General features: G+C 34.6%; 1 protein-coding gene and 1 long non-coding RNA gene across 4 annotated transcripts in view; one reads left to right on the top strand and one right to left on the bottom strand.

The window, feature by feature from the left end:
* The window catches only part of LOC123868413 (potassium voltage-gated channel protein Shab), an 88351-nt gene that overhangs the window by 43215 nt on the left and 17853 nt on the right, over positions 1-27283 (top strand). For 2 of the 3 annotated variants that reach the window (XM_045910934.1, XM_045910935.1), the window contains exons 2-10: positions 800-1069; positions 17659-17886; positions 18630-18936; positions 21906-22752; positions 23486-23610; positions 24062-24151; positions 25341-25418; positions 25992-26142; positions 26907-27280. In XM_045910934.1, the coding sequence (XP_045766890.1) occupies positions 882-1069; positions 17659-17886; positions 18630-18936; positions 21906-22752; positions 23486-23610; positions 24062-24151; positions 25341-25418; positions 25992-26142; positions 26907-27280 (2388 nt within the window). In that variant the 5' untranslated portion in view covers positions 800-881. The remainder of the gene's footprint in view (positions 1-799; positions 1070-17658; positions 17887-18629; positions 18937-21905; positions 22753-23485; positions 23611-24061; positions 24152-25340; positions 25419-25991; positions 26143-26906; positions 27281-27283) is intronic. The other variant, XM_045910933.1, reaches the window with a different exon arrangement.
* On the bottom strand, positions 25995-26900 carry LOC123868441. Its single transcript, XR_006796643.1, has 2 exons — positions 26360-26900; positions 25995-26176 (listed from the first exon to the last, which is right to left on the bottom strand). It is a non-coding gene; the product is annotated as an uncharacterized LOC123868441 (long non-coding RNA).

Raw genomic sequence — 27283 nt, 5'->3', positions numbered from 1 at the left:
AATGACTTCGTATGAATGTCGCAATCCAAGACATGATCATCACACTAATATTATAAAGGCGAAAGTTTGTATGTGTGTGTGTGTGTGTGTGTGTGTGTATATTTGTTACTCCTTCACGTAAAAACCACTGGACGGATTTGGCTGAAATTCAGAATGGAGATAGATAATATCCTGGATTAGCACATAGGCTACTTTTTATCCCGGAAAATCAAGGAGTTCCCACGGGATTTTAAAAAACCTAAATTCACGCGGGCGAAGTCGCGGGCATCGGCTAGTACAGAATATTTAGTTAACGTTCTTTATGAATAGAGAGCAAACGGGCAGGCGAGTTTCTTCACGTAACATAAGGTCCTTCCGCCCATGAACATTAAGTATCACAGATACCTTCGAATACGTCGCTAGCTTTTGAGGGAATTATTTGTATGATCTTATTCAGATTCTACACAAAGGGCAACATCGTCTGTTATAATGTACGAGCGAGTGTGCCGGGCTCACTTGGTCATGTGACCCGTGAAATATTCCTATGGCGGCGCAGCCTTTCGACGGCTCTCGCGTGACTCTGTGTGAGAAAAAAATTAAAATTTACGCGATCGAGGCTTTTAAGAAATTTTTACACCGCAGTGTTGTGTGAGCTGAATCGTACCGTACATCTTGCGTCGTAACAAGAGTCATTATTTATTTAAACGTTTTTGCGGAGTGATCGTTCTGTACCTGGAAGGTATTATTAAAAGTATTCTGTGACAAAATATTATGTCTGTATAAAATATTTGAAATGGCTTTATTTTTCACTTACTTTCAGAAACAGCTAGGATATAGAGCAGCGCGGGAACAGCTTATAAAATAGGATGGGGAGGCGAAGGACGGCGCGATGAGCTAGCGGCATGGGAGGCGAGGGGGCGGGCCGCGGCGCCGCGCGCTGGCACTTGGGCGACTCGCCCCCGCGCGAGCCCATGGGCTTCGCGGCGCCCGCCCAGGATGCGCCGCTGGAGCGCGGGCTCGCGCCGGCGCCCGCGCTCGCGCAGCCCGCGCCGGCCGCCACCGCCGCCGCTCTACAGCGCGCGCACTCCAGGTAATCTATACTTATAAATTACTAGCTGATGTTACAATATAAAGATATTTAATTTTCCGGGAAAAAATTAACCTATGCCCGTCTTCCGGAGGTACTTACCTCCGTAACAAATTTCATAAAAATCGTTAAACGGCTGAGCTGTGAAGAGGTACTAGACTCTCTTGCATTTAAAATACTACTAGATTATGCCCACGACTTTGTACGCATGAGTAGGGTAATATTGTGTGTTCTAGCTCAAGTCTCTAGATGACGCGGCGCGCCAGCGCGCGCCGGATCTATAAGACTTAAGCTAGAACACACAATATTTTCACAATAGATATCAGTTACAAGAGAATGATCAGGTTATTGTTACTAACTCATGTAGAAAGATGATTCAATGGTTGATTTAGCACATTCTCAACTGATGCAACTACTTACGATACTGAGTTGGAATATTTTATACAAATTCTATTCTTAAGCATCGATTAGATTATTTAGATTTAGAATAATTTATATTTTGTACTGGAACCCTCAAGAACCTACCTAATGCAATTAATGTAGCACTCATCTCAAATTTATGTTAAGCGGAGGTTCAGTTTATGATGGGAGCAAGTTAAAGCGGAACAGGTATGTCAGTTTATTAATATAAGTAATTAGTAACCACACTCCTTTATCGTAAAGTAAAAATTCAAGTGTTGCGGTATAAAGGTTCAAACACGATCGTTCAATTATTCAATCATTCATTTATTCATTTATTCAAGTATTCAACTCATGGTAAGTGGTGTGTCAGTTTAAGATGGAAGCATACTAAACCAGAACAGGTACGTTTGTCAGTTTATTAATATAAGTATAATTAGTGACCACACTCCCTTACCGAACATTCAAGTGTTGCGGTATAAAGGTTCAAAGACAATCGATCAATCATTCAATCATTCATTCATTCATTTATTCAAGTATTCAACTCATGGTAAGTGGTGTGTCAGTTTAAGATGGAAGCATACTAAACCGGAACAGGTACGTTTGTCAGTTTATTAATATAAGTATAATTAGTAACCACACTCCCTTATCGAAAATTCAAGTGTTGCGGTATAAAGGTTCAAAGACGATCGTTCAATCATTCATTCATTCATTTATTCAAGTATTCAAAACATGGTAAGTGGTGTGTCAGTTTAGGATGGAAAGCATGCTATGCCGGAACAGGTAAGTATGTCGGTATATAAGTATCAATAATAATTACTAACCACACTCTTATAATAGAAGGTTAAAATTCAAGTGTTGTAGTATTAAGGTTCATCCAATTCATTCATTCATTCTAGTGTTATGGTATCCCACTAAAGCAAGTGTCCGAGTCAGAGGTGCATGCCCGGGATCGAACCCCTGCCCGACTTATAACCGGAGGCAGCGGACGTCTTAATCACTATGCTATCATGACTCATAGAGTAGATCGAGTTCGGTTGATAGACCTACTATTCCATAAAATACTTACATTAACACTTTTCTACCTAACTATTTTTGCCGATAAAATCATATTTCATATAAGTAAGTATAAGTACTTTTTATTCTCTAAATGGGCGATAATTTTTATAAAATTATTATTAATCGATCCGCTTTTGGTAAGTAACTAATGAAATATTATATTGTATTTTGGCATTACACTATTTCAATTGCTGTAAACATTACCTACATAGTGCATAATATGCATACTTATCTAATGTAGAAATACAGAACAGACGCCATGAGTGTTAAAAAATAATATCAAAGTAGGTATAGTCGGGATACATCATGTGTTAACTAAAAGTGATTCTTTTTCGGTGTCTAATGACTCGTATTGCAGGATTGCATATTTGCAGTTTGCTTCCTAATAGGGAATCCTAAACATGCATGCGGCATCTTATGTATGTGTGTAATAATGAGATCTTTGAATGTCATTCTAATTACTTTTATGTTTAAGAGTCATTATTCTATGCAAATACTATGAACTTTTGACTTTATTGATTGACTATTAGAAGAACCTAAATTCTGTAAGCACTGTTTTCACTACGCATTTCTTTTGTGAGCACTTCAACGAGCAAACGTTTACTTAATTCACTTAAAAAATCATTTTTTAAATTTCAAAAAGCAGTTGTTTAGCTTCAGTATGTATGTATTTTTTTATTTTTTTTATTTTTTACATATTTTAATGAAAGAGTTGTTGCATCTACAGAGAAATAATATTTTTTTTTAATATTAACTTCTTACCTAATAGTATTTTAAAAAGTTACATTAAGTACATACATGTTTAAATTTCATTTCACCAAAAAATCTTTAATTGTTTCAGAACTAGTTAATAGTATGATGTAACAACATTAAAAAAATGTTTTTTCTATAACAGGGCTTCGAACTTTAGTAATAATCCTTTTAATTCGGATGACGAATTACCTATAACTTCAAATTCAACTTCAAAGAGTAAATCACTCAATAAATTGAAGAAATCAAAAAAGCGGCAGTCAGATTCAGAATCTGAACCGGAACCACCTGTAAAGCGTAAGAAAGCGCTTCAAAAAAAGCCTGTCAAGGCTGCACGTCCTTCATGGGAGTCTGAGGTGAGTTATTACACTTTATTTTTACTGTAAATATAATATTATTACAATTGTTTTCAAGAAATATTAGAATTCTGACTGAATATAAGCATCAACTAAACCCTTTAAGAAGATATTAATGGTTTTTTTACATCATTATATTTAATTATTAAATTATTAGTTAATATTAGCTTAGCACGTTTGAATATGGAGCCTAAGGTCTCAAGTTCGATTCTTGAGCTGGATCAAATAAATTGTTAGCTTTAGGGGAGGTTTCGCAACTCAACTCTGGGTTGTTGAATTTATTGATGGAAACCTATTTATTAATAAACATTTTATTAACTGAGTTAATATTTTTTAATAACTAAAAATATTATTTTTGTCTTTTCAGTACGAAGAAGAAGTGGTGCAAAAGCTTGAACCACTTAAAAATTTTATCACCAAAAAAATAGCATCTGGGTATTCTACCCAGCGAAAACCAGAGAAATTAATAACGGAAGGCGATTATTACTTAGAACTCCGCATCTATAACGCTGCTGAAGCATCAAAGATAAGCCCGGGTAATCGATGGCGTCACGCTCTTTTTACTTATAAGTCATGTATGGATACCAACTCAGAAATTTGGCAGGCAACGAATCGCTTGGTCGCTGCTGCTAAGGAAGATTTTAAAGGGGTTAAACCTACACTATACCCAGCATGAAAATTTTAACTGCATTTTACTAACTTCAAATAATAAGTACTCTTACTTAGTATAATCTCATAATGACTTTTTGTGATATTTGTAATATAACAGTGCCAAAATACTTTTCACATAAGAAAAGTTATATACATAAGTCTAATTGTTTACTTCGCACAGAATTCGATAATGTTCAAATAATTGGAACTGCTTTTAAGAACAGAATACTAAGCTATCGTGTATGTCCATCAAAAAAAATTTTGTTACCTGAGCAATTTTTATCTGAAGTTGTAAATACGATATGTAATTTAGTAAAAAGAAGTCTTGAGAAACATAATGCTCTTAAAATAAATTTTGAACTATTTGCGACTTTTACTTTGCCAAAAAATAATGAAAAATCTTTGAAGTCGTTTAATACTAAATATGTACAAATTTTTCAATCCACAAACATAAAAAATATATATTTAGAGTGTGTAAAAAGCCTGCTTAACAAATTATCAGAGTTTGAACATTCAGAATCAGGCTGGTCTTTTGACTCTTTGAATAATTTAGAAGTAAACATTAATAAATATAATCCTTTAAGGACAGGCTCCTATATTCCACTACCAATAAAAATTCTGAAAACTAGATCTTGTGTAAATATTAAAAATAGTGATGATAAGTGTTTTCTGTGGAGTATATTAGCACATATGTATCCCACCGATAAAAACTGTAATAGAGTATCTTCATATCCTCATTATTCAAAAGTTTTAAAAACAGATGGTATGTCGTTTCCACCATCTTTTGAGGATATCACATTATTTGAAAAAAATAATTCTGACATAAGTGTTAATATATACAGTTTAGAAAAAAATGGTGATATTAACGGACCTCTGTACAAAACCAGCAAGCGTAAACTTGTTCATGTTAATTTGCTTTACATTACTAAAAGCAATAAAAGACATTTTTGTTTGATAAGAAACTTTGAACGGTTGGTTCATAGTCAACTTACTAAAAATAAGTCTAAAATTTTTTTATGTGAGGAGTGCTTCATTTATTTCAATTCAGAAGAAAAATTATGCAAACATAATTGTGCTAGAATTAAAACTGTTCTTCCAGAGAAAAATAGTAAATTATATTTTGATAATTATGAAAGAACTCAAAGAATACCAATTGTGATTTATGGTGATTTTGAAAGTTTATTAAGAGAATATTCTGATAAAAGTAAATCTGGGCATACTGAAACCATACAGGTTCATGAAGCCACATCTTTCGCGTACTATATTTGTTGTGAATCTAAACCTGAACTTAATGAACTGGTTTCATACATAGGAGCTAACTGTGCTCAAAAATTTGTAGAAACAATTTCAAATGATGTCAAACGATTACATGCAATTTTGTTAGAAAATAATCCCATGAAACTACTTACTGAAACTGAAAAGAAATGTTTTCATAATGCAAAAGTTTGCTGTATATGTAAACAAAAATTTACATCCACAGATAAAATTGTAGCAGATCACGATCATTTTACAGGGGAATATAGAGGCGCGGCTCACAACATTTGCAACTTGAGTGCAAAGAAATGTCCTTTTATACCTATTATATTTCATAATTTAAGTAATTACGATTGCCATCTTTTTATTAAAGAGTTAGCGAGTATTAATGGTCGTATAAATATTATTCCAAAAAATAAAGAAAAATACATATCTTTCACAAAATTTATATCAATTGATTCAAAAACTGCTGCTCAGCTGAAATTCATCGATTCTTTTAATTTTCTCAGTTGTAGCTTAGATAAATTAGCTAGATCTTTACATCAAGACGACTTCGTAAACTTGCGTAGGTATTACAGTGATCAGTATTTATTTGATTTGATTTGCAGAAAGGGTGTGTACTGCTATGATTATATAGACTCTTTAAAACGTTACGATGAAACTGAGTTACCAAAACGAAAACATTTTTTTAATAAACTTACTTCAGAACTTATTTCGGAAGAAGATTATAAACATGCATTGAAAGTTTGGAAAACTTTTAAAATAAAAAATTTAGGCGAATATACAGATTTATATTTAAAATGTGATGTACTATTACTAGCAGATAGTTTTGAAAAATTCAGAAAAATTAGCTTAGCAACCTATTGCTTAGATCCGTGCTATTATGTTTCTTCACCTTCTTTAAGTTGGGATGCAATGCTTTTGCATACCAATGTAAAATTAGACCTTATAACTGATGTGGAGATGTATCAAATGATTGAAAAAGGTATACGAGGTGGTCTAGCTCAGTGTTCTTTAAGGTATGCTAAAGCTAACAATAAATATATGTCTGACTATGATATCAACAAATCAAGTAGCTTTTTGGTATATTTAGACTGTGTGAACCTGTATGGTTATGCAATGATGATGAAACTTCCTACAAGTAATTTTAAATTTTTGAACAAAGACCAAATTGAGACTTTTGAAATTGATTCTATTACTGTTGATAGTAACATTGGTTATATACTTGAAGTAGATCTTAGTTATCCATCTGAAATACATGACGCTCACTCAGATTTACCATTTGCTGCTGAAAAATTTACACCTTTTGGTCATAGAAATGCCAAGCTTATTGCAAATTTATACGACAAATGTTCCTATGTTATTCACTACATCCATTTAAAAGAATGTCTTAAAAACGGTCTAAAATTGTTAAAAATTCATAGAATTCTATCATTTGAACAAAAAGAATTTTTGAAACCATATATTGAATTGAATACCTCTTTGAGGCAAAAAGCAGAGTCTGAATTTGAAAAAGACTTTTTCAAAAAACAAAATAATGCTATTTTTGGTAAAACCATAGAAAATAAAAGAAAACAAGTAAATGTAAAACTTGTTAATACATGGACAGATAAGAATAATAAGACAAACAGGATTATTGGAGCAGAAAAGTATGTAAGTGCGCCTAACTTTAAATGTTTGTCGATATTTACAGATAATTTGGTTGCAATCCAATTAGAACAAACGAAATTAATTTTGGATAGACCAATTTATGTGGGGTTTACTGTTTTAGAGTTAGCTAAAACACATTTATATAACTTTCACTATTCTATAATGAAACCATTATATAAAGAAAATATTGAACTTTGTTATACTGATACTGATAGCTTACTATATCGCATATATACTGATGATTTTTATTCAGACATGAAAAAGAATATTAAGTTTTTCGATACCAGCAATTTTAGCAATAAAAATGTTTACAATATCCCTCAAGCAAATATGAAAATTCCGGGGTTTTTTAAAGATGAGATGGGTGGAGATGTTATTGTTGAATTTGTTGGCTTACGAGCAAAATTGTATTGTATTGAATCACAAAAAATGACTATTAAAAAGGCAAAAGGAGTGACAACATCTGTTACCAAAAGGTTGGATATAGATAAATACAAAAATGTGTTATACTACAATCAATCAGTCAGAAAGAATATGTGTGTTATTAGATCTAAAAATCATAATGTATATACCCAAAAAATTAATAAGTTAGTTTTAAATAGTGAAGATGATAAAAGACAAATTTTAAAGAAGCAATTTAAAACGTTGCCGTGGGGGCACTACAGTACAATTTTTTAGTTGTTAATTTGTACAAGATTTTATGTTATTCATTACTGTGCAATTTTGATTGTTCATGTATGCATGCAAATATTGAAATAAATATTTACTACTCATCATCACTGTCATTTTATTATTTTACCTTTTAGTTTTTTATTTTTATATTTATCGAGATCAATAACTTGAGTTATAGTGATATCATAGCAGGTGATAATGTTTGCTTACTGACCTTTACGTTTGTTTATATAGACCTTCAATTTCAACATTATATCCTTATCACCTTGGTCAAGAAATGAAAATGCAGTAAGCAAACATTAAGCAAAATTAAAAAAAACCTTTACATTGAAGGGAATCGAACCCTTGAAATATTTGAAAAAACTTGATTGTACTACCTAATATTTACATGGAATACGTTAATATTATTAGGTACTTAGTACAATCATAATGTTTTCAATTAATAGTTTAAAATTTAAAAAAACAATTTTATTCTTTTAACCACGTTTATTTCATAAATAATGAATTCATGCTACAGCTCCTTACTCTAAAAAACACTATTTTTATAAACAAAAAATATGATGATATTTAAAAATAAGCAAATTACATTTCAACAATAGTTCACATTTATATGGAGTGAGTAATTTTTGACATTATTTTACCTATCAAATTTTCTGTAGCATCCATAACTTCATCGTAATTATCCTTGACTACATACTGTGCACTAACACTAGGAGTATCACCATTTATATTTTCATCTTGTTCTCCTCCATTTAGTCCATAAATATTTATTTTTATTAAATGAAGCCGTCTTCCAGTTGCTTTGCGAATAACATAGGATGTTGATGTAGAAGTCGGGGGTGAAACAGGCTTCAATAGTGATAAACTGCATTTTTTCTTTTTTTTCATCTCCTTACTAGATGCTTGAACTGGTTCTGCTGCTTGTTTTTGAGCTAAATCCTCGCAAAGTCTCTGAAATTCAGTTTCCGCGAACCCGTTTACATCTTGTGCGTAGTAAAAAGGATTTGTTAGATTTTCGTTGGGTAAGATAGGAGTCGACATAATTCTGAAACAAAAAGAAAAATAATTAATAAATAACGGTAAAAAAATACATGCTTTATTAAAAGTCAGCACATTGTTATAAAATAATTATAATAACTTACCAAGTAAAATACTCGATATTTATTATGATAAAATTATGAGCGCGGCTACTGTTTTCTTCGGGAGCTGTAGCAGGAATGAAGCTTTAATAAATAATAATTAATCTAATACTGTCTTGCGATCTAAAACGATGTAATTTGAGCAAAACGAAAACATAATGCTTTAGTGACACAGCATCACATTCCAAGTTTTTCCCGAGAGCTGTAACAGGAATGAACATGCATCGATAGTAAAATCTTATATAATCTTGTATTCTCAAATGGGTAATTTGAGCAAAGTGAAAACAAATCTTTAGTGACACAGCAACGCATTCCGAGTTTACACGTGTATGGTGTCATTTCTTTAAATTGGTTATTAACATTATGTTACATTTTAGTTATAAAATTATATAGAATATAATGTGAAGACTTTATAACAGGATTTTATCTTTTTTAACAGAAAACACAATGAAGTTGATCAAACAACCAGTAACATTGGAAATTAACAATTTAAATATAGAAGCGTCATCAATCCAAAAAAGGCATAGTTTGCTATTGCCCGATACGATTCGCTGTATAATATGTGGACCGTCAAATTGTGGCAAAACAAACACAATGTTAAGCTTATTACTACATCAAAATGGTCTCAAGTTTCAAAATGTTTACCTATATTCTAAAACAACATTTCAACCAAAATATTGTTTTTTGAATAAAGTTTTAAGCATGGTTCCAGCTGTTAAGCTCTTTACCTTCAAAGATGATAAAGAGGTTATTCCTCCTACTGAAGCCTTGAAAAATTCTGTATTTATTTTTGATGATGTTACTTGCGAGAACCAAGTAAATATCCGAGATTATTTTTCAATGGGTAGACATAAGAACATCGACTGTTTTTATTTGACTCAAACATATTCTAAGATACCAAAACAATTAATTCGAGATAACGTAAATTTTTTAATAATTTTTAAACAAGATGATATAAATTTGAAACACATCTATAACGAACATGTCAATTCTGACATGACTTGGTCAGACTTCAAAAAATTATGTTCAGATATATGGAAAGATCCATACACATGTTTAATAATTAACAAAGATTGTGAATTAAATAACGGTAGATATAGAAAATCTTTCGACGTTTTTGTAAAATTTTGAATGAAATTATTTAAACAGATTGTAATTTAAAATTAGTTTCATTTTAATTTTTACTACATAGTTCAATGGTTGTGTAAAATAATTAAAAAAAGAAATGGAAACAAGTTTGAAAAAAGAGTTAATTAAATCAGTAAAGGCTATTAAAAGTAAAGTAAAAAGATTACGTGATGAAGATGAAGAGTTAGAACTGAGGCGGAAAAAAATATTTAAACCACTGTCTGATCCTTTGAAAGCAATTGTTACACTAGGTAAATATGCTACAAACAAATCTTATCATGAAACTAATTGTAACAACGCAAGTGTTGAAAATAATCAATCGCCTGAAATTCCAAATATAAACTCAAAACAAGATGGTGATATTGAAATTACTCACAACGATAATAACTTTGAAGAAAATCCGAAAAAACAAGAGGAAATGTCTGAACCTTTGGAATTTCTAAATGATGAAGTCAACATTTCCGAAACACTGGCAGACAATGATCTGTTTGGCGAGCAAAGCAATGTATCTATACCATTTGGTATACGTCGCATTAACAAAAAATTGATGATAGGAAATACCCCCGTCAAATTTTCAACTGTAGATGATATGTCTTCAAACAAATTAACTTTTATTACTATTGATGATAAAAGTTATGAACTAACTGCTGGTTTAATAGAACTTTTATTAAGAAATAAACCAAACTTGAATAAAGTAACTGAAAGTGATAAAATCACATATAAAGATATCTTAATTAGTACTAGTGCTCATAAAAGGGATTACAATCCTGCTAATCAAATTAAAGGTGACAAAGGAAAAAAATATTCTCAAATCATCAAACCATTATTTTATGAAAAGGATATGTGTGAAACAAACAAATTAAAGTACGGTGGTAGGCTACCAGTTTTAAAGAAATACAAAACTGATACTGATCTCATCTATTGGGATGATCCAAATGAGTTAATTGAAAGATTAAGATTGATTATTGCGTCCAGAGACGCTGGCAACACTAATCATGATAATGAAATTCTTTCGATTATTGAAGAGTTAAAAGAAGCGGGTATAATAAAAGAATAAAAGAAAGCACATTTATGGAGCGTGTTCAGTATTGATAAGCAGGTTGAACATGAAAGTTGATAAGTTTGGACATCATGTTAATAAGATGCGAAGAATGAAAGGAGTGTTATTAGAATGCGCTTTGAAGTGTACAAACAATAATTTGGATGCTCAGCATAAAAGAGTAAAAAATCTTGCGCAGCCGGTAGATTCTAACGATTGTGTTACAAAAGAATACGTTGATGTTTTGGCAGAGAATCTTTCAAAAAAAATATCATCAATTAATCAGTTTATTACAGAAATAAATATTAAAGTAAGTAATTTGATCGAAATCACCGAGGCTAGTAAAGTAAAACATGAGCAAAAACAGCGTCGTAAATGAAATACATAAAAATGCAAGAGTAAACTTTCCTCGTCGACATGTTGTCATGAGAGATATAGACGATTTATGGCAAGCTGACTTGATTGATATGAAATCTCTTTCGAAACAAAATTCAGGTTATAAATATATTTTAGTTGTAATTGATACATTCTCAAAATATGCTTGGGCATTTCCACTAAAGTTTAAAAATAAAGATCAGGTCTCTAAAGCGTTTGAATCTATATTAAAGAAAGGACGTATTCCAAAAAACCTTCAAACAGATTTTGGAACTGAGTTTTACAACGAAAATTTTAAAAAGATAGTCAAAAAGTTTAACATCAATCATTATTCTACATATTCCACTAAAAAAGCTTCTATAGTTGAAAGACTTATAAGAACTTTAAAAAATAAAATGTATAAACAATTCAGTTTCCAAGGAAACTACACTTGGACTAAAGGTGTGCTAGAAGAAATAGTTGAAAATTATAACACCTCTAAACATAGAACGATCGGTTTATCTCCTAACGCAGTTAATGAAAATAATAAGAAACTTATACTTCAAAGATTTAATGTAGGAAAACAGTTAAAAATCCTTAAGAAGAGAAATTTAAAAGTTGGAGATTTTGTGCGGATTAGTAAGTATAAAGGTGTTTTTGAAAAAGGTTACACTCCTAATTGGTCCACCGAAATATTCCGTATTAAAAAAGTACAGAAAACGAATCCTGTTACTTACCTTATAGAAGATGCTAAACATCAGCCAATTTTGGGCTCATTTTATGCAGAAGAACTTCAAAAAACAGAAAATCCTAATGTCTATCTTATTGAAAAAGTTTTAAAAAGAAAAGGAAACAAGATATTTGTAAAGTGGTTAGGATTTCCATCGAGTGAAAATAGTTGGATAGATAGAACGAATATTTTATAACTAACCAGTTCCCAATTTATTTATTGTTATTTAAGTGATAGTATAGTTATTTTACATTCATTGTAATAAAAGTAATGAAAGAGAGCAGTATTCTCAATTGGTTTATAAATCATTTACCATTTGAACTTCATCTACCTGGATATAATTACTGTGGTGCTGGTACAAAATTGTATAAAAGGCTTGCACGGGGAGATCAAGGTGTAAATAAATTGGATGAATATTGTAAACAACACGATATTGCATACGACTTGTCAACTTCATTAAGTGATCGTCATAAGGCTGATAAAATATTGATGAAAAGGGCTAAGCAACGTGCTTTAGCATCTGATGCAACTTTGGGAGAAAAGATAGCAGCAAATTTAGTTAATAAAGCTATGATAGCTAAATTGTATACCGGGTCGGGACTGACTAGTAAAGCCAACAATTCTAAAACAGTGTCGCCAAAAAAATCCGCTTCAGGCACTGGTTTGAAAAAACACTTTAAACATGTTGTTGCTCATGCAAAAAAGCATGTGCAAAAAATGAAACCCAAATGTAAGAAAATGGCTATAGAATTAGCCATAGCAGCGGCTAAAGAATTGACTAAAGACTCGTCAATAAAACTTCCTCGAATTATACCAATTCCAAAAACTGGTGGAGTACTTCCTTTGATACCTATTTTTGCTGGATTATCTGCTGCGGGTAGCTTAGCTGGTGGTGCTGCGGGAATCGCTAAAGTTATAAATGATTTGAAAGACGCTAAAAAACGTTTTACAGAATTAAAGAGGCATCATGAAAAAATGGAAACCCTCCATATAGGCAAAGGTTTACATATCAAACCGCATAGAGGTAGTTTAGGAATTTACATTTCAAATGAAAAAAACTAAGAGAAAGGCTACCCAAACGAGCGCTCACCAATATCGACATCATCAACCATTCGCAAGACATTCCTTACTTTCGAGGGGTGTTTATGAGAGATGAGATGCCAAAACATCCTTTTCGAAAAGAATGTGGTATAGTTAATTTGGATAGCTCCAATAATCCTGGCTCTCATTGGGTAGCCTATGCAAAAGTAAATAATGAAATTCAATACTTTGACAGCTATGGAAATTTAAAACCACCTAAAGAGTTAATTCAATATTTAGGAACTGGTATGAGTTATAATTACAAAAATTTTCAAGGTAGTCATCCTTATAACTGCGGTCATCTATGTATAAAGTTTTTAAGAAGTTTTTGGAATACACAAAATAAAATGTATAAATAGTTCAGTAAAATCAGTAAATATTTAGTTTACGATCATGTCTGTAACAATCACTATTACCGGGCACAAATCTGTGTTGGAATCATTTTTTCAACCTCCTCTTATTCTCGATGGTGAATATGAATGCGGTTTATTATATTTTTCTGCTCTGAACTCAATACCAAACATAAATCATAGCAATAACATATTTGCATATGGTGATGAATGTAAATATTTAAAAATTCCATATGGTACTTATGATTTATATGACATAAGAGAATATCTTGCGAGTAAGTTAGACAACTGTGAAATTGAAATAAAACCAAATAATAATACTTTAACATGCTCGCTTTTTTGTTCCAAAACTGTACATTTTGACGTAGAAAACAGTTTAGGACGCTTACTTGGTTTCCCAAATGTAAAACTTGAAGCAAATAAATGGCATGAGTCTGTTAATCCAGTTAACATTCTTCCCTTGTCTGTCATCAGGATCGAATGTGATCTTATATTCGGATCATTTAATAATGGGTTTGCATCACATATTATTCATGAATTTATTCCTAACGTTCCTCCAGGATATCGATATATAGAAATTCCAAAAAATATTATTTATCTTCCTGTTAATAAGAGTAATATATCATCCGTAACTGTTAAAATCATTGACGAAAACGGTAACAATATTGATTTTAGAGAAGAAAATATCCAACTGAGACTTCATTTACGTAGAGCAAAATGATAGTGTTTAATAAAACACTTGGATATGAGGTGAAAAGAATCAATCATTTGCCTGCTACTAGAGCGCGTACACGTATTAAAGCAAATCGTAATATTGTAACAAAAAGAAACAAAGATTTTCTCCGATCACTCGGATTCAAAGTATGAATATTCTAAATATTAATAACACCCCAGTATTCGATAATTCTATCGAAAGTTATGAGATCCACACGTACAATCCATACAATAACAGCTTTAAAGAAAATGATGAAATTCGCATTCCAATACATCAGCAAGACATATACATATTACCATGTAATAGTTCAATTTATGTTGAAGGCTTTGCCACAGTGACTGGAAAAGATCAATCGGGGAAAGAAATAAAGAAACCTGTAAATTTTACTAATAACCCTGTTATGTTTCTATTTCAAGACATAAGGTATGAAATGAACGGTATTGAAATAGATCGCGTAAGAAACCCTGGAATAACCACAACATTAAAATCATACATATCGATGAATGAGGGGGATAGCAAAGTCGCAGCATTGTGGGGTTGGCAAATGGATGGTTTTAAAATGACAGAGGGATATTTTAATGCTGTTATACCATTGAATAAAATAATGGGATTTGCCGAGGATTATAATAAAATTATTATAAACTGTAAACATGAACTTATTCTGAATAGAAGTAATAGTAATTTAAATAGTGTAACAATTCACAAGGATGATAATATAGATATAGAAGTACGAACAATTCAGTGGCGTGTGCCGCATATAAAAGTTTCGGATCGTGAAAGACTCTCACTACTTAAGTATTTAGAAAAAGACAAACCTATTCAAATAGCATTCAGAAATTGGGATTTATATGAATATCCTTTACTTCCTAAAACTACAAAACATTCGTGGTCAATTAAAACTACTTCTCAACTTGAAAAGCCTCGATATGTTATTTTTGGTCTACAAACTAATAGGAAAAACAGTAAGACTAATGATAGTTCTATATTTGATCATTGCAAATTAACGAATGTAACACTGTTTTTAAATTCACAGTATTACCCATACGATTCACTTAATTTGAAATTTGATGAAAATAAATACAGTATATTATACGAAATGTACACTCAATTTCGTCAGTCTTATTATAATCTTCCTGTTGACCCGTTGTTTGATCTGATCACATTTAAAGAAAAGGCACCACTGTTTGTAATTGACTGTTCAAGACAAAACGAGAATTTAAAGACAGGACCTGTAGACGTACGTTTGGAAATTGAAAGTTCGCAAGATATCCCGGATAAAACATCAGCATATTGTCTTATAATAAACGATCGCCTCTTTGAATATAAACCCTTAAGTAATATTGTTCGCAAGTTGTCATGAGTGTCATCATTGATGTACAAGGATTCAAGACGGATTCCAATGAGTTTATAGTAAAAGAAATAGCTATATTGTGTAATAACCATATCCAGACTTATTTAATCAAGCCACCATACCCATTTTATAATTTAACGAAAACGGAAAGAAAACAAGTTTGTTGGATAGAAAAAAACAGAGGAATACATTGGAAAGAAGGTTTTATTTCATACTTAAACTACAAAGATTATGTAAACATGAATAATTATTTAAATAATAAACGTGTTTATGCTAAAGGTGTAGAAAAAGTGCAGTGGATATCGAAAATGTTTGGTTGCGATAGTGTTTATAATTTGGAAGATAAATCTTGCCCTAGCTTATTAAGTTTGTATGAACAATACGAAACGAATAGTGATGTGTTTAGTTGTTTATACCATCCTTCAATATGTGCATTAAAAAACGTGCTTGTTTTAAGAAAATGGTGTCTCGATAATAAAATTTTCTAAAAAAATATATATCTAGTAGTTTTTATTTACTTTCCTTTTGTTAAGGGTTGATTAGTAATATAAGTATGACTAGCAAAGTATAGTCAATATTTTTATTAGTTGTTGATTAATACGACTTTAGTTTATTCATGTACATGGTCTAAGAAAGTCATTCCTTTTCAAAAACTCAAAGTAATCATCATAATTATAAACAAATAAAAATGATATTAAAAGTTAATGATTTAGTTGACGTTGTTATTGTAAAATGGAATTTGTGTGGGCTGCATCATGTACATATATTAAACTATAAGGAATACGATGGTATTCTGATATCAACGATCTCAAAGAAATCCAACATTTATTATCAAGGTCTTAAAGTTTCCGCACGCGTATTAAGAATAAATAATAAGTATGTTGACTTGATACCATCAGCTGATTAATGTGTAACTAAAACCGTCTGATTTTCATAAATAACCTTATAAAGCTGAGTCATTAGGATTTATCTGAAATTGACACATTAAAAGTAATTTGTTGAACGATTTAAAATAAACGATTACTTATATAAATCCAAATAATTCTAAAATGAGATGTCAATAGCGATAAGTAGGCTATCCAAGAATAATATCACCATTGAATCATCTTCGAGGAGTTTGTGACAACCTGATCATTCTCTTGTTACTGATTATATTTAACATCGATCGTGAAATTGGAAGTTGTAGCTCACGTCTATACGATGCGCGGCGCGGTGCAGCTACACCGCTAGACGCGCCGCGCTTTATCTAGAGACGTGAGCTACAACTCCCAATTTTACCCTACTCGCATGGATTTATGTTCTTAAAAATCTTGTGTAAACTCTTCGATTTTCCGGCATAAAATTAGTCAATGTCTGTCTCGAGGATGCAAATTATCTCTATACCAAATAGACGGTGCCCGCAACTTGGTCCAAACATGTGAATTTACGTTTTTAAAAATCTTTTGAGCACTCTTTGGTTTTCCGGGATCAAAAGTACCTATTCTAAGTCCGTTCCCGGGATGCAAGCCAAATGTCAAGATCGGTTCAACGGTTGGGCCGTGAATAGTGGCAGACAGACGGACACTCTTTCGCATTGATATTTATATGGATTAGAGATCAATATGACTAAAACTAACTATATAACTTTTCCAAATTTATTATGTACTAATATTATGCGATCGGTCATGTATATTACATTGTGTTACCTGCATGAGTTGTGTGTGCCCGTAAGTGGTGTGTCACACTGAATAAGACTATACTATTGTATTTTTAAGTGTTTTGTATGCTGTGGGCGTACCGTAAAATAATAAATAAAATAAAATAAATAAATAAAACTTGGTACAAGACCCTACTTCTAGCATCTACCTTACTTTTACTACAGCACAAAATCTGCTTCAAAATAAAATCTTTTACAGAAATCGAAAACGATTTTCAGATCGATGTCGTCGCTACCACCGGAGCCTTTTATGATGCTCAGAGCGAAAGCTCTGAGCAAACGTGTGATAATCAACGTAGGCGGCGTCCGACATGAAGTGCTGTGGCGGACACTGGAGAGGCTGCCACACACGCGCCTCGGCCGGCTGCGCGACTGCAACACGCACGAGGCCATCACAGAAATCTGCGATGACTATTCATTGCAAGACAATGAATATTTCTTTGATAGGTAGGAGTACAACATTTTTAAATCAATTATTAACACATTTACGCAGCTTGACGTTAAGACTTTAATACAAAATTAACAGATTTTCGTGCTATCTCACTCATAATTCGCACATAAAACAAGTGTAAATTAAATAACACCCCCGACAAGTACCTACTAGAAAAGAGCTGATAACTTTCAAACGGCTGAACCGATTTTCTTGGATTATAGCTAAGAACACTCTCGATCACTTACCTTTCAAACAAACAAAAACTAAATTAAAATCGATTCATAATGAACTACAGTTTAGGAGCTACGATGTCACAGACAGATACACATATAGACAGATACACACGTCAAACTTATAACACTCTCTCCTCTTTTTGGGTCGAGGGTTAAAAAATATCCAATAGTGGACGGACGCGCGCTATGATTGGCCGCAATGTTGCGCGGGCATCATCTAGTAATAATATGTAGATACATAAAAGGAGAAACTGACGGATTGATACATCGCTCAAACAGCTGGGTCTAGAAACTTGAGATTTTTCATGTAGGTTTTCTACTAGATACGTAAGAAAGATTTTCAGTTAACTCCACCTGAGTCATCTACCTACTATAGTAGCCAATAATTTTATTTTTTTAATTTTATAATATTTTTTATCTTTTTAATTATACCTTAGCTTAGACATAATTATACTTACTTTTGACTCTTAGCAGCGACTTTGCAGTTTCTAAAAAGTTAATTTTTCTTTAACTTTTATTTTCAGGCATCCGAAGAGTTTTAGTTCAATTTTAAATTTCTATCGGACTGGAAAGTTACATCTAGTTGATGAGATGTGCGTTTTGGCGTTTAGTGATGACCTCGAGTATTGGGGTGTAGATGAACTGTACTTGGAATCGTGTTGTCAGCATAAGTATCACCAGCGAAAAGAGAATGTGCACGAAGAAATGCGCAAGGAAGCTGAAAGCTTGCGGCAAAGAGAAGAGGAAGAGTTTGGCCAAGGCACTTGCGCTCAATATCAAAAATGGCTCTGGGATTTACTAGAAAAACCCACTACGAGTATCGCAGCTAGGGTAATGTATTCATTGATGCCAAATTTCACTTTAATATTTGCTGTCCCAAATTAATACTGCTAGTTACTTTAGCAAGCTGCCAAGGATTTTTCTAAGTTAAGTTTGAAAGGTATTAAAAATTACGTAAGGAACATGTCAATTATTTAAATTAAATTTAACTGAAGTAGATATAGATGCTTTAGTAGGTATATTGAGATCTAGATTTTATAATTTAAACTACTGTCGGATAACTGATATTACCTATATAATTCTATTCTTTACAAATTGTTCGATTTCCACTTTTCAAATTTTACACTATCTTGCACAATGTTATTTATTACTTTTACTTATAATATGATTATATCACATACACTGTTAAATGCAACTTACATGCTATTGAGATAGATTTAGGTACTCCTACTAGTATATTAGACACGAGTGCACACTGCACAGCTATTGTAAATTGAATAAGCTTTACTAACATTTGGTATGCACAGTTGTGATATAAGTACAAACGTATTAAAAGTAGGTTATAGTACCTGTTTGAATTTAATAGGTTGGTAGACAATTATTTCACTTCTCTGTATTATACTACTATTATATATCCTGTAGTTATTAATCAGGTAAATATTAGGCATGAAACGGTTAGATTGTAATGCAAGCAATGTTGTATTGTGGTCTTATATATATTTCCTATTCGTGATCGTGGTGCATGAATAACATCTATCACACTCTTGTAGTTTGTCTCGTTTTTTATGGAATGTGGTGTTGTGTTCCGATGTTGTATAGTGTGAATTTTGTCGAAACATGCCTGATTTTATCGTACCCAATAACCCAGTCCTTGTTTCGGTTTCATACTAGGTTTCCACGTGGTGCACATGCTCGACGTTTTAAAGTTCATTCAAGTCAATTTGAATGTGTTCGAGCAAATAAATATAGCTGTCATATTATCTACAGGAAGCTTGCGCGTCCAGCATGTATCTGCGTGGGACCTCACTTTTAATGTTTCACAATTTTTTTTTCGACGACAGCGAAATTAATATATTGGCTATGTAAGTATGGTTCACCAAATTTTCTTGTCATATATATATTTTTTTAATTTACATGGTATATTTTTCTTTAACATACCTAGAATAAATTATTAAATATCAAAAGCTACTTACACTCTCAACAGTTGAAGAATGTATTTTTGGAACCCTAATGAAAAAGTAAATTTGAAGATTGCTGGTTTCAATATGTATGTAGTATTTACTAAATAACTTACTACTAATACCCTAAATATTACTTAGGGTACTATTTAAGTGGTTTTAAGCTAAAGAAAAGTTAAAATATGTATTTTGAATAATATTTTGTCAAATAAATTCGTTGCGACTGTAGCTGGAGCTTCTTTGGTGGTGCTAAGTGCTCCATAACTTTTAATTAGATCAGTTACGCTTTTGGTTCTTATAGCGATTCGTTTAGAGTGAATGTAGTCTTTTCGGTAGGCCAACGTTTTGTAATCGACATAGTTACTAGCATATAGATATTTCAAGACTTTATATATAAATGATATAATATTAATTTCCAATTTAAATATTTGTATATCACGATGTAACATACCTACACATTAAATTTTCCTCTCGTAGAAAGACAAAATTAAAAAGGGAGACTATTCATGACCCCTTTTGGTTGGAATCTTGAATATCATATTCTTTTTAGTAATTTTATAAGAAGTACCTAAGTAAATCTTAATTTATCAGAATCTGAAACCTTGAGGTAAAAGGCCACATCAAATAAAAAATAATTAGAATTGGTTGAGTTTTAAGCTTATAAAAATACGTTTATAAATTAATTATTATGGATAATAATAGATATTATACCAAAATTGTTTCATTGTGTTATACAAATAATTTTTTTTTAAAGCGGCTTCGATATGAAATATTTTTTAGTAATTTTCAATAATATTTTTATTGGTTATAATGTTTTACTCACAATTATTTAGTTTATATTTAGTTGAAATAATATATCTTAACCCGTCAAAGCCGCTTTGTATCTTTGTAGCTTCTAATATGTTATGTATTATAATTATGTATATTATGGTTCATATTTATTGAAACTATTTTATTATATTTGTAGGGAAATATGGATTAGAAGAAATAGACGCGGCGCTTCGCGTCTCTTAAAAAATATCTGTTACAAATATGTCTTAATGTTCACAGCCGCGAGGATAGTTCTCTGAATGAGAGCACTTTTTTTTATAAAACAAAGCTTAATTGTTGTCGCAAAAAGTCGCAAATATGGGATGGGCTTACGCGATGTGACCAGCCGCTGCCGACGACGCTCCGGGGCCCGCGTGCGGCGCCGCACGGGACGGAGCGCGCGCCCTGCGGACCGCAGTGCGCAGTGCGCGCCCCGCGCCCGCGCGGCCTCGCACCACGGCTGAGCGTCGCTCCACCGGCGCCTCGCACCCACCCGCCCCTCCCCGCCACTCCCTGCGCCCTCTCTAACAACCACCAGCGCTTCCGCTTCGTCTTACTTATCCGACTAACCCGACGCGTCCATGGACGAACGCGCGTTCCACTTCGCACATTGCATCGGTTTGTTTAGTGAGTTTTCTTTGACTAAACGCACGTCCGTCCATCGTGTACATGTACCTAACTATATATTACTTTTTACACCTCGACCACACAACACTACTTACAATATTACACCAATAGATGTTATTTCTACACCAAAATTTGTGCATTAATCTTAAGTTAACAACTGTTATACCTATTATAAATTGGCTTTAGTCAGGATATACTTACCAAAACTGTAAATATATACATACCTATCTACTACTTCTTACATCTGTAACGACTTGTACAATAATAAGACTGTTACTTTTGTATAGACACTGGCACTACCTACCTACTATACCTACTTATCTCATATCAATACTGACATATCAGGGCTTGATGTGCGACAGTACGGTGGCGGGGAGCGCGCGCTCACTCCACACATGCTTGCAGGTGATCGCGGTAATCTCGATCCTCTTCATCGTGCTGTCCACGATAGGGCTCACTCTCAACACCATTCCGCAAATGCAAGTGTACGACGACAAGGGCGCGCCCATGGACAACCCGCAGCTGGCCATGGTCGAAGCCGTGTGCATCACGTGGTTCACGCTCGAATACGTGCTGCGGTTCAGTGCCTCGCCGGACAAATGGAAGTTCTTCAAGGGAGGACTTAACGTGATAGATTTATTGGCGATATTGCCTTATTTCGTGTCTCTATTTCTGCTCGAAACTAATAAAAACGCGACAGACCAGTTCCAAGATGTGCGCCGTGTTGTACAAATCTTTCGTATCATGCGAATATTGCGTATCCTCAAACTCGCCCGCCACTCGACCGGGCTGCAGTCGCTCGGCTTCACGCTCAGGAACTCTTACAAAGAGCTCGGACTGCTCATGTTGTTCCTCGCGATGGGAGTGCTCATATTTTCCTCGCTGGCATACTTCGCCGAAAAAGAAGAGCCGGGAACTAAATTTATTTCTATACCGGAAACGTTCTGGTGGGCCGGCATCACCATGACCACAGTCGGATACGGTGACATTTACCCCACGACCCCGTTGGGCAAGGTCATCGGCTCAGTTTGCTGTATTTGCGGCGTGTTGGTAATTGCGTTACCCATCCCTATTATCGTCAACAATTTCGCCGAGTTTTACAAGAACCAGATGCGCCGCGAGAAGGCGCTCAAGCGGCGCGAGGCGCTCGAGCGCGCCAAGCGCGAGGGCTCCATCGTGTCCTTCCACCACATTAACTTGCGCGACGCGTTCGCCAAGAGCATGGACCTCATCGACGTCATCGTGGACACAGGTCAGCAGCTCCGCCTCCCCTCGCGCCTTATTGCTTCTCCATGTCATGTGTCCTCTGCTCGTAATCGTAACAACCTTTCACCTTCTGCACGCATGCCTCTATGTTCAATGCCCTATTTGGTATTAGTGTTGATGAATGCGATGGATGTTAATCGAGTGCACGTCGCATCGTTTAGCTCTCCGGACCCGCAGGCATATACTCAAATCAGAACAGAATCACGTTACATCGCAGCTACAGCTATTTTCACTCGCTCGTTCCAAAGAGGTGTATCAGAGTGTTTTGTTCATTGTCTTCAGGTGACAAGTGCGTCCTCATTGAGGCGAGAGACGACGCCCGATGAGCTCCTTGCTACTGTCGCACAGTCGCCAAACTCGACCCCTTATTGTTAAGTCCGTAGCTCGGGGTCGGGTCCGCGTCGCGTGTAGCTTGCGATGTGCGACGAAGACACTTTATCTAAGGTCGATTACATTGTCAGCGTAAGCCTAACGCTTCATAAGACTAACACTCATTTCTTCTGTGGACTGTACGTTGTGTGTATCCGGAGAACGCTGGATCCTTTAGACTGTTCGTGTGGAATGTGTGTTGTGTTGTTCACGCCGCTTCATTTTATTCTAACTATCGTTTAATTTTGTACAATAATATGTAGGTACTCACTCGTAATGTGAGCGCTTTATGGAAATAAGTGGGGGACAGGACAGAAAACGTTGCTACTTAAGATGGTATGTGTCTCCAGGACACAACCTGTCGCAAGGGGACACCACTAGCCTGGATGGCGAAGTGCCGGCGACCACTGGCTGCTACAAACAGTACGAACATTCTATTGGCAATAAGATACCGCAGACTGCTGACAATATTCAGGTAAGAAACTATGTTAAATGTCTGGCTGCGTCCGTAAGTAAAATGTACCTACCTATTCAATCTCCATATGACAGTAACCACATTCTTTTGAAATTTTCTTTGGTAGTACCTACTTGCCAAGCATAGCTCAGCTTGCGTAATAAACTGTAGAAATGATCCCATACCGTAATTATCTAACTTAGGCTCAGCTGATAGGGTGTACGAGATGATCGTACATCGATCGTTATTGGGATTGGGAGCTAGGTACGTTTCACTAACTTCAAAATTTCGCCGCAATTGAAAAAGAGCATTTTACTTCAATGGATCATCTCATACACCTTTCCCCTATATAGTAGATAATAACTTGAAACCCAATAAAAATTTCTCGAAAATCCTAAATTAGAAACACCGTTGGTACTGTTAGTACTGAAAAATTGGATTTATTTTATTTTATTAACACGTTAGGATGTAGTTCCAGAGTCCTTTGAAGGAACGCCGCTTCTCAAGCGAGGGCTTGGGCACGCCGGAGAAACGCTTGCTCATTAATCCAGACCTGACACCCGTAAGACATTTTATCGTCACAATCATTGATGGCTACCGCTTAGTGCAACAGTTTTTGGCTAATTCATACTCGTACAGTTTCAGCCACGAAGAAAGAGCTCTGACCTTTCAGTGCGCAGTGAACTTATATCGATCTATTGGTGGCGCTCAGTGAGGCCCGATTTCGTTTTTAGGGTTTCGTACCCAAAGGATAAAAACGGAGCTCTATTAATGTCACTCTGCTGTCTGTCTGTCTGTCCGCGTGTCACAGGTCTCTAGATCGTAGACTAAATGAGTTACAAAGCTCAAATTTTGGTGTTTGGTGTAGAAAGTTGATTCTAAACCAAATATTGAATTAGAAATAAAATTATTTTTCTCCCATACATGGAAAAGGATCCGAAAAAATTCTTTTTACCCTAGCGTGTGGGGTATTATTGTTTAGAGCTCATTGAGAAAAGTACGAATATACATTTTTTTATCTTAAAAATAAATAAATGGGGGCCGTCCAAATTGTCAGTTTTTAACCATTTTTGTGGCGGGGGCCTATCTTAAAACTAAACTAGTTAGGAATATTCCTAACCGAATACATACCATATACTGTATTTAAACAACAAATACTGAAAACACCCAAAATATGATGCTAACAATGATGTACGGAATCCTAAAAGAGCGAGGTCCGACTTGCATTTGACCGGTTTTTTCCTTTCTGTTTCCTGCGCCCGCGCCCGCGCCGTATGAAAGAACAGTATCGATGCGCAGACACATTCCTTCCACTGTCGCCCAGAACTCTTTTTACTTGAAACTAATAACTATATCCACTTAAATAATTATGTATAAGCGCATTTTTCCAATACATATATCAATGACACTAGACTTAGCTGCGTAGCTACGTGAGCTACGAGAGTCGTAGACATTCGTAGCTTTTCTACGTTGCGCGTTAGGCAGCCTTAATAAAGTCTATGGGATTTAAATGGTCTTTTGTGAAAGATGCGCTTTAAAGTCTCGTATAAAATACTACCAATGGGCATGGGCTATGTTGCTTACGTTTATTATACTGAAAGCACTCGTAGGTACCTATAATTGTGTATCCATAATTCAATTAAAATCATCGTTGTTGCATTTGGCATAGAATTTTTCTAACTTTATCATTCTTAATAGATAAGATAATCATAATCGACGTAGGTAACTACTAATATTTTCTCTTTTTCTAGGAAAAGAAGATGGCTGAAAAACAGCTTGACTTGGATCAGCTGCCTTCTGAGTTTGAATGTTGTTTTTGCACGTTCAAGGTACTAAAACACTAACGCGTGAATAAGTATGTGCGTTGGGAGATTGCCAAATTAATAAGTTTTGTTTCCTTTGCCATTAACATGATCGTGTTAACAATTCTATTTTAATTATACCAATTTAAAGTTTTCCATCAGCATTTACCCGTAAGTATGTATTGCTTTAAATTTATTTCATTTATATTGCAGATAAAAAAAATATGGGACTCCAGGTTGCAGCTTTAAATTTTTTAATTTGATTTTTTAAATGAAATAGAATTATACATATTTTGTAGTTACGTGTAGATTCTACGTAGATTTATTTACATCGCTTAACTGATTTAGCCCAGTAGTTACTTAGGACTCGGGGCATCTTATTTCACTGGATAGCCGATGTTAATGTCTCAAATACTCGTATGATGGCCCTTAGATGAATGATACCCGTTAGATATCAAATATTATTATATTTCCACTAGGTACTTACTATCCACCTAAAAAAAGATTTAGTTACTTTCCAATAGATAGACTTACCAATAAATTAGTTGTAGATATCTAGCAATTCGTGCACACAAACTTATTGACCTTGTTCTTGTATAGGGCTACAAAGAATTCATAGACGCCGAGCAACTGATGCCAATGCCAACATCGGACCTACGTCAGCCCGTGTGCGTCGAACTAGCTTGCCTGCAACGACACCCGGCGCCGAAAGCTTTGCCCGAAGCGACGCCCAATAGCCTTGATAGTCCTGGTACGTCACCTGCACCCATCTACCTAACATCTTTCTTAAGGTAAACGCACACTTATCCAAGCCAAACGCGTCGAACGAAACGAATTTTAGAATTCTGTATATGAAATCTCATGAAACTTCGCGAACTTCCCCGCGTCGAATCGTTCGAATCGGAAGATTTCATATGTAGAATTCTAAAATTCGTTTCATTCAACTCGGATAGTTAGTATGCGTTCACCTTTAGAGTTACTTTTCTATTTATCGTTGCACCGTGGGTTAAATAAACCTCCTATGCATACCCCCATTAATATGTCATGCACCAAGTGAAAGATAAGCACTGCTGAGCACAAGAATAATACGTTTGTAAAATTATGATCAACACTAATAAGATTTTGCACTCAACTACTTACTTGGTACATAACATTTTACAGCGTAACTATATTAGCTACCTACGTACCTAGTTCCTACTTTTCTTTTTTATACCAGTGCTAATTATTGTTACGTATACCTATTGTAGAAATAGAATTAGAAATAATTTTTATTCAAATAAATTCAAGTACTTTTGAATCGTCTTTATCTAACACTGGTTCGGAATGATTTGTAAAGGCATCCGTTTACAATATTGTGGATTTGTTCTATTGATCTATTCCTAAAGATTTTTCCAACCTGTGTTGTCATTTAGCTGTAGGTAGGTGTACCTATCTTCCTTTGTCTTGATCGCAACCTTTTACCATCATTCCAAGTGGGTGACGCGGTTCCATATGCGTGTATGTCTTACGTTGCAGATACATTTGCATCATGCCTTACGCACCCTTTTCCTTCAGAGGGCGACATCACGGGCGAGAACGACTCGTCAAACTTGTATGTGAATCCGTTGGACGGTAGCGGCGGTGGCGGGGCGGGGGTGAGCGGGGGCGGGGTGTCGGCGGAGTTTAACGGTGTGCGCAAGAGCGCCTCGGGGGACATTTTGTGTGCGAAAGGTTCTCAGGGCGAGGGCTCGCCGCGCGGCTCGCAGGGCAGCCTGTCGGGCGCGGCGTGCGGCGACGCGGACGCGCGGCCGCTCGACGCGTCGCGCTGCAGCCTCCCGCCGCCGACCGACGACTCGCCCGCCGCCGCCGACGACTCCAAGCCCAAACACAGAAAAGCGCGTTTTCAACAGGTC

Source organism: Maniola jurtina, chromosome 9, assembly GCF_905333055.1.
Source record: "Maniola jurtina chromosome 9, ilManJurt1.1, whole genome shotgun sequence".
Taxonomy (NCBI): Eukaryota; Metazoa; Arthropoda; class Insecta; order Lepidoptera; family Nymphalidae; genus Maniola; species Maniola jurtina.
This window is presented reverse-complemented; position numbering and strand designations above follow the sequence as displayed.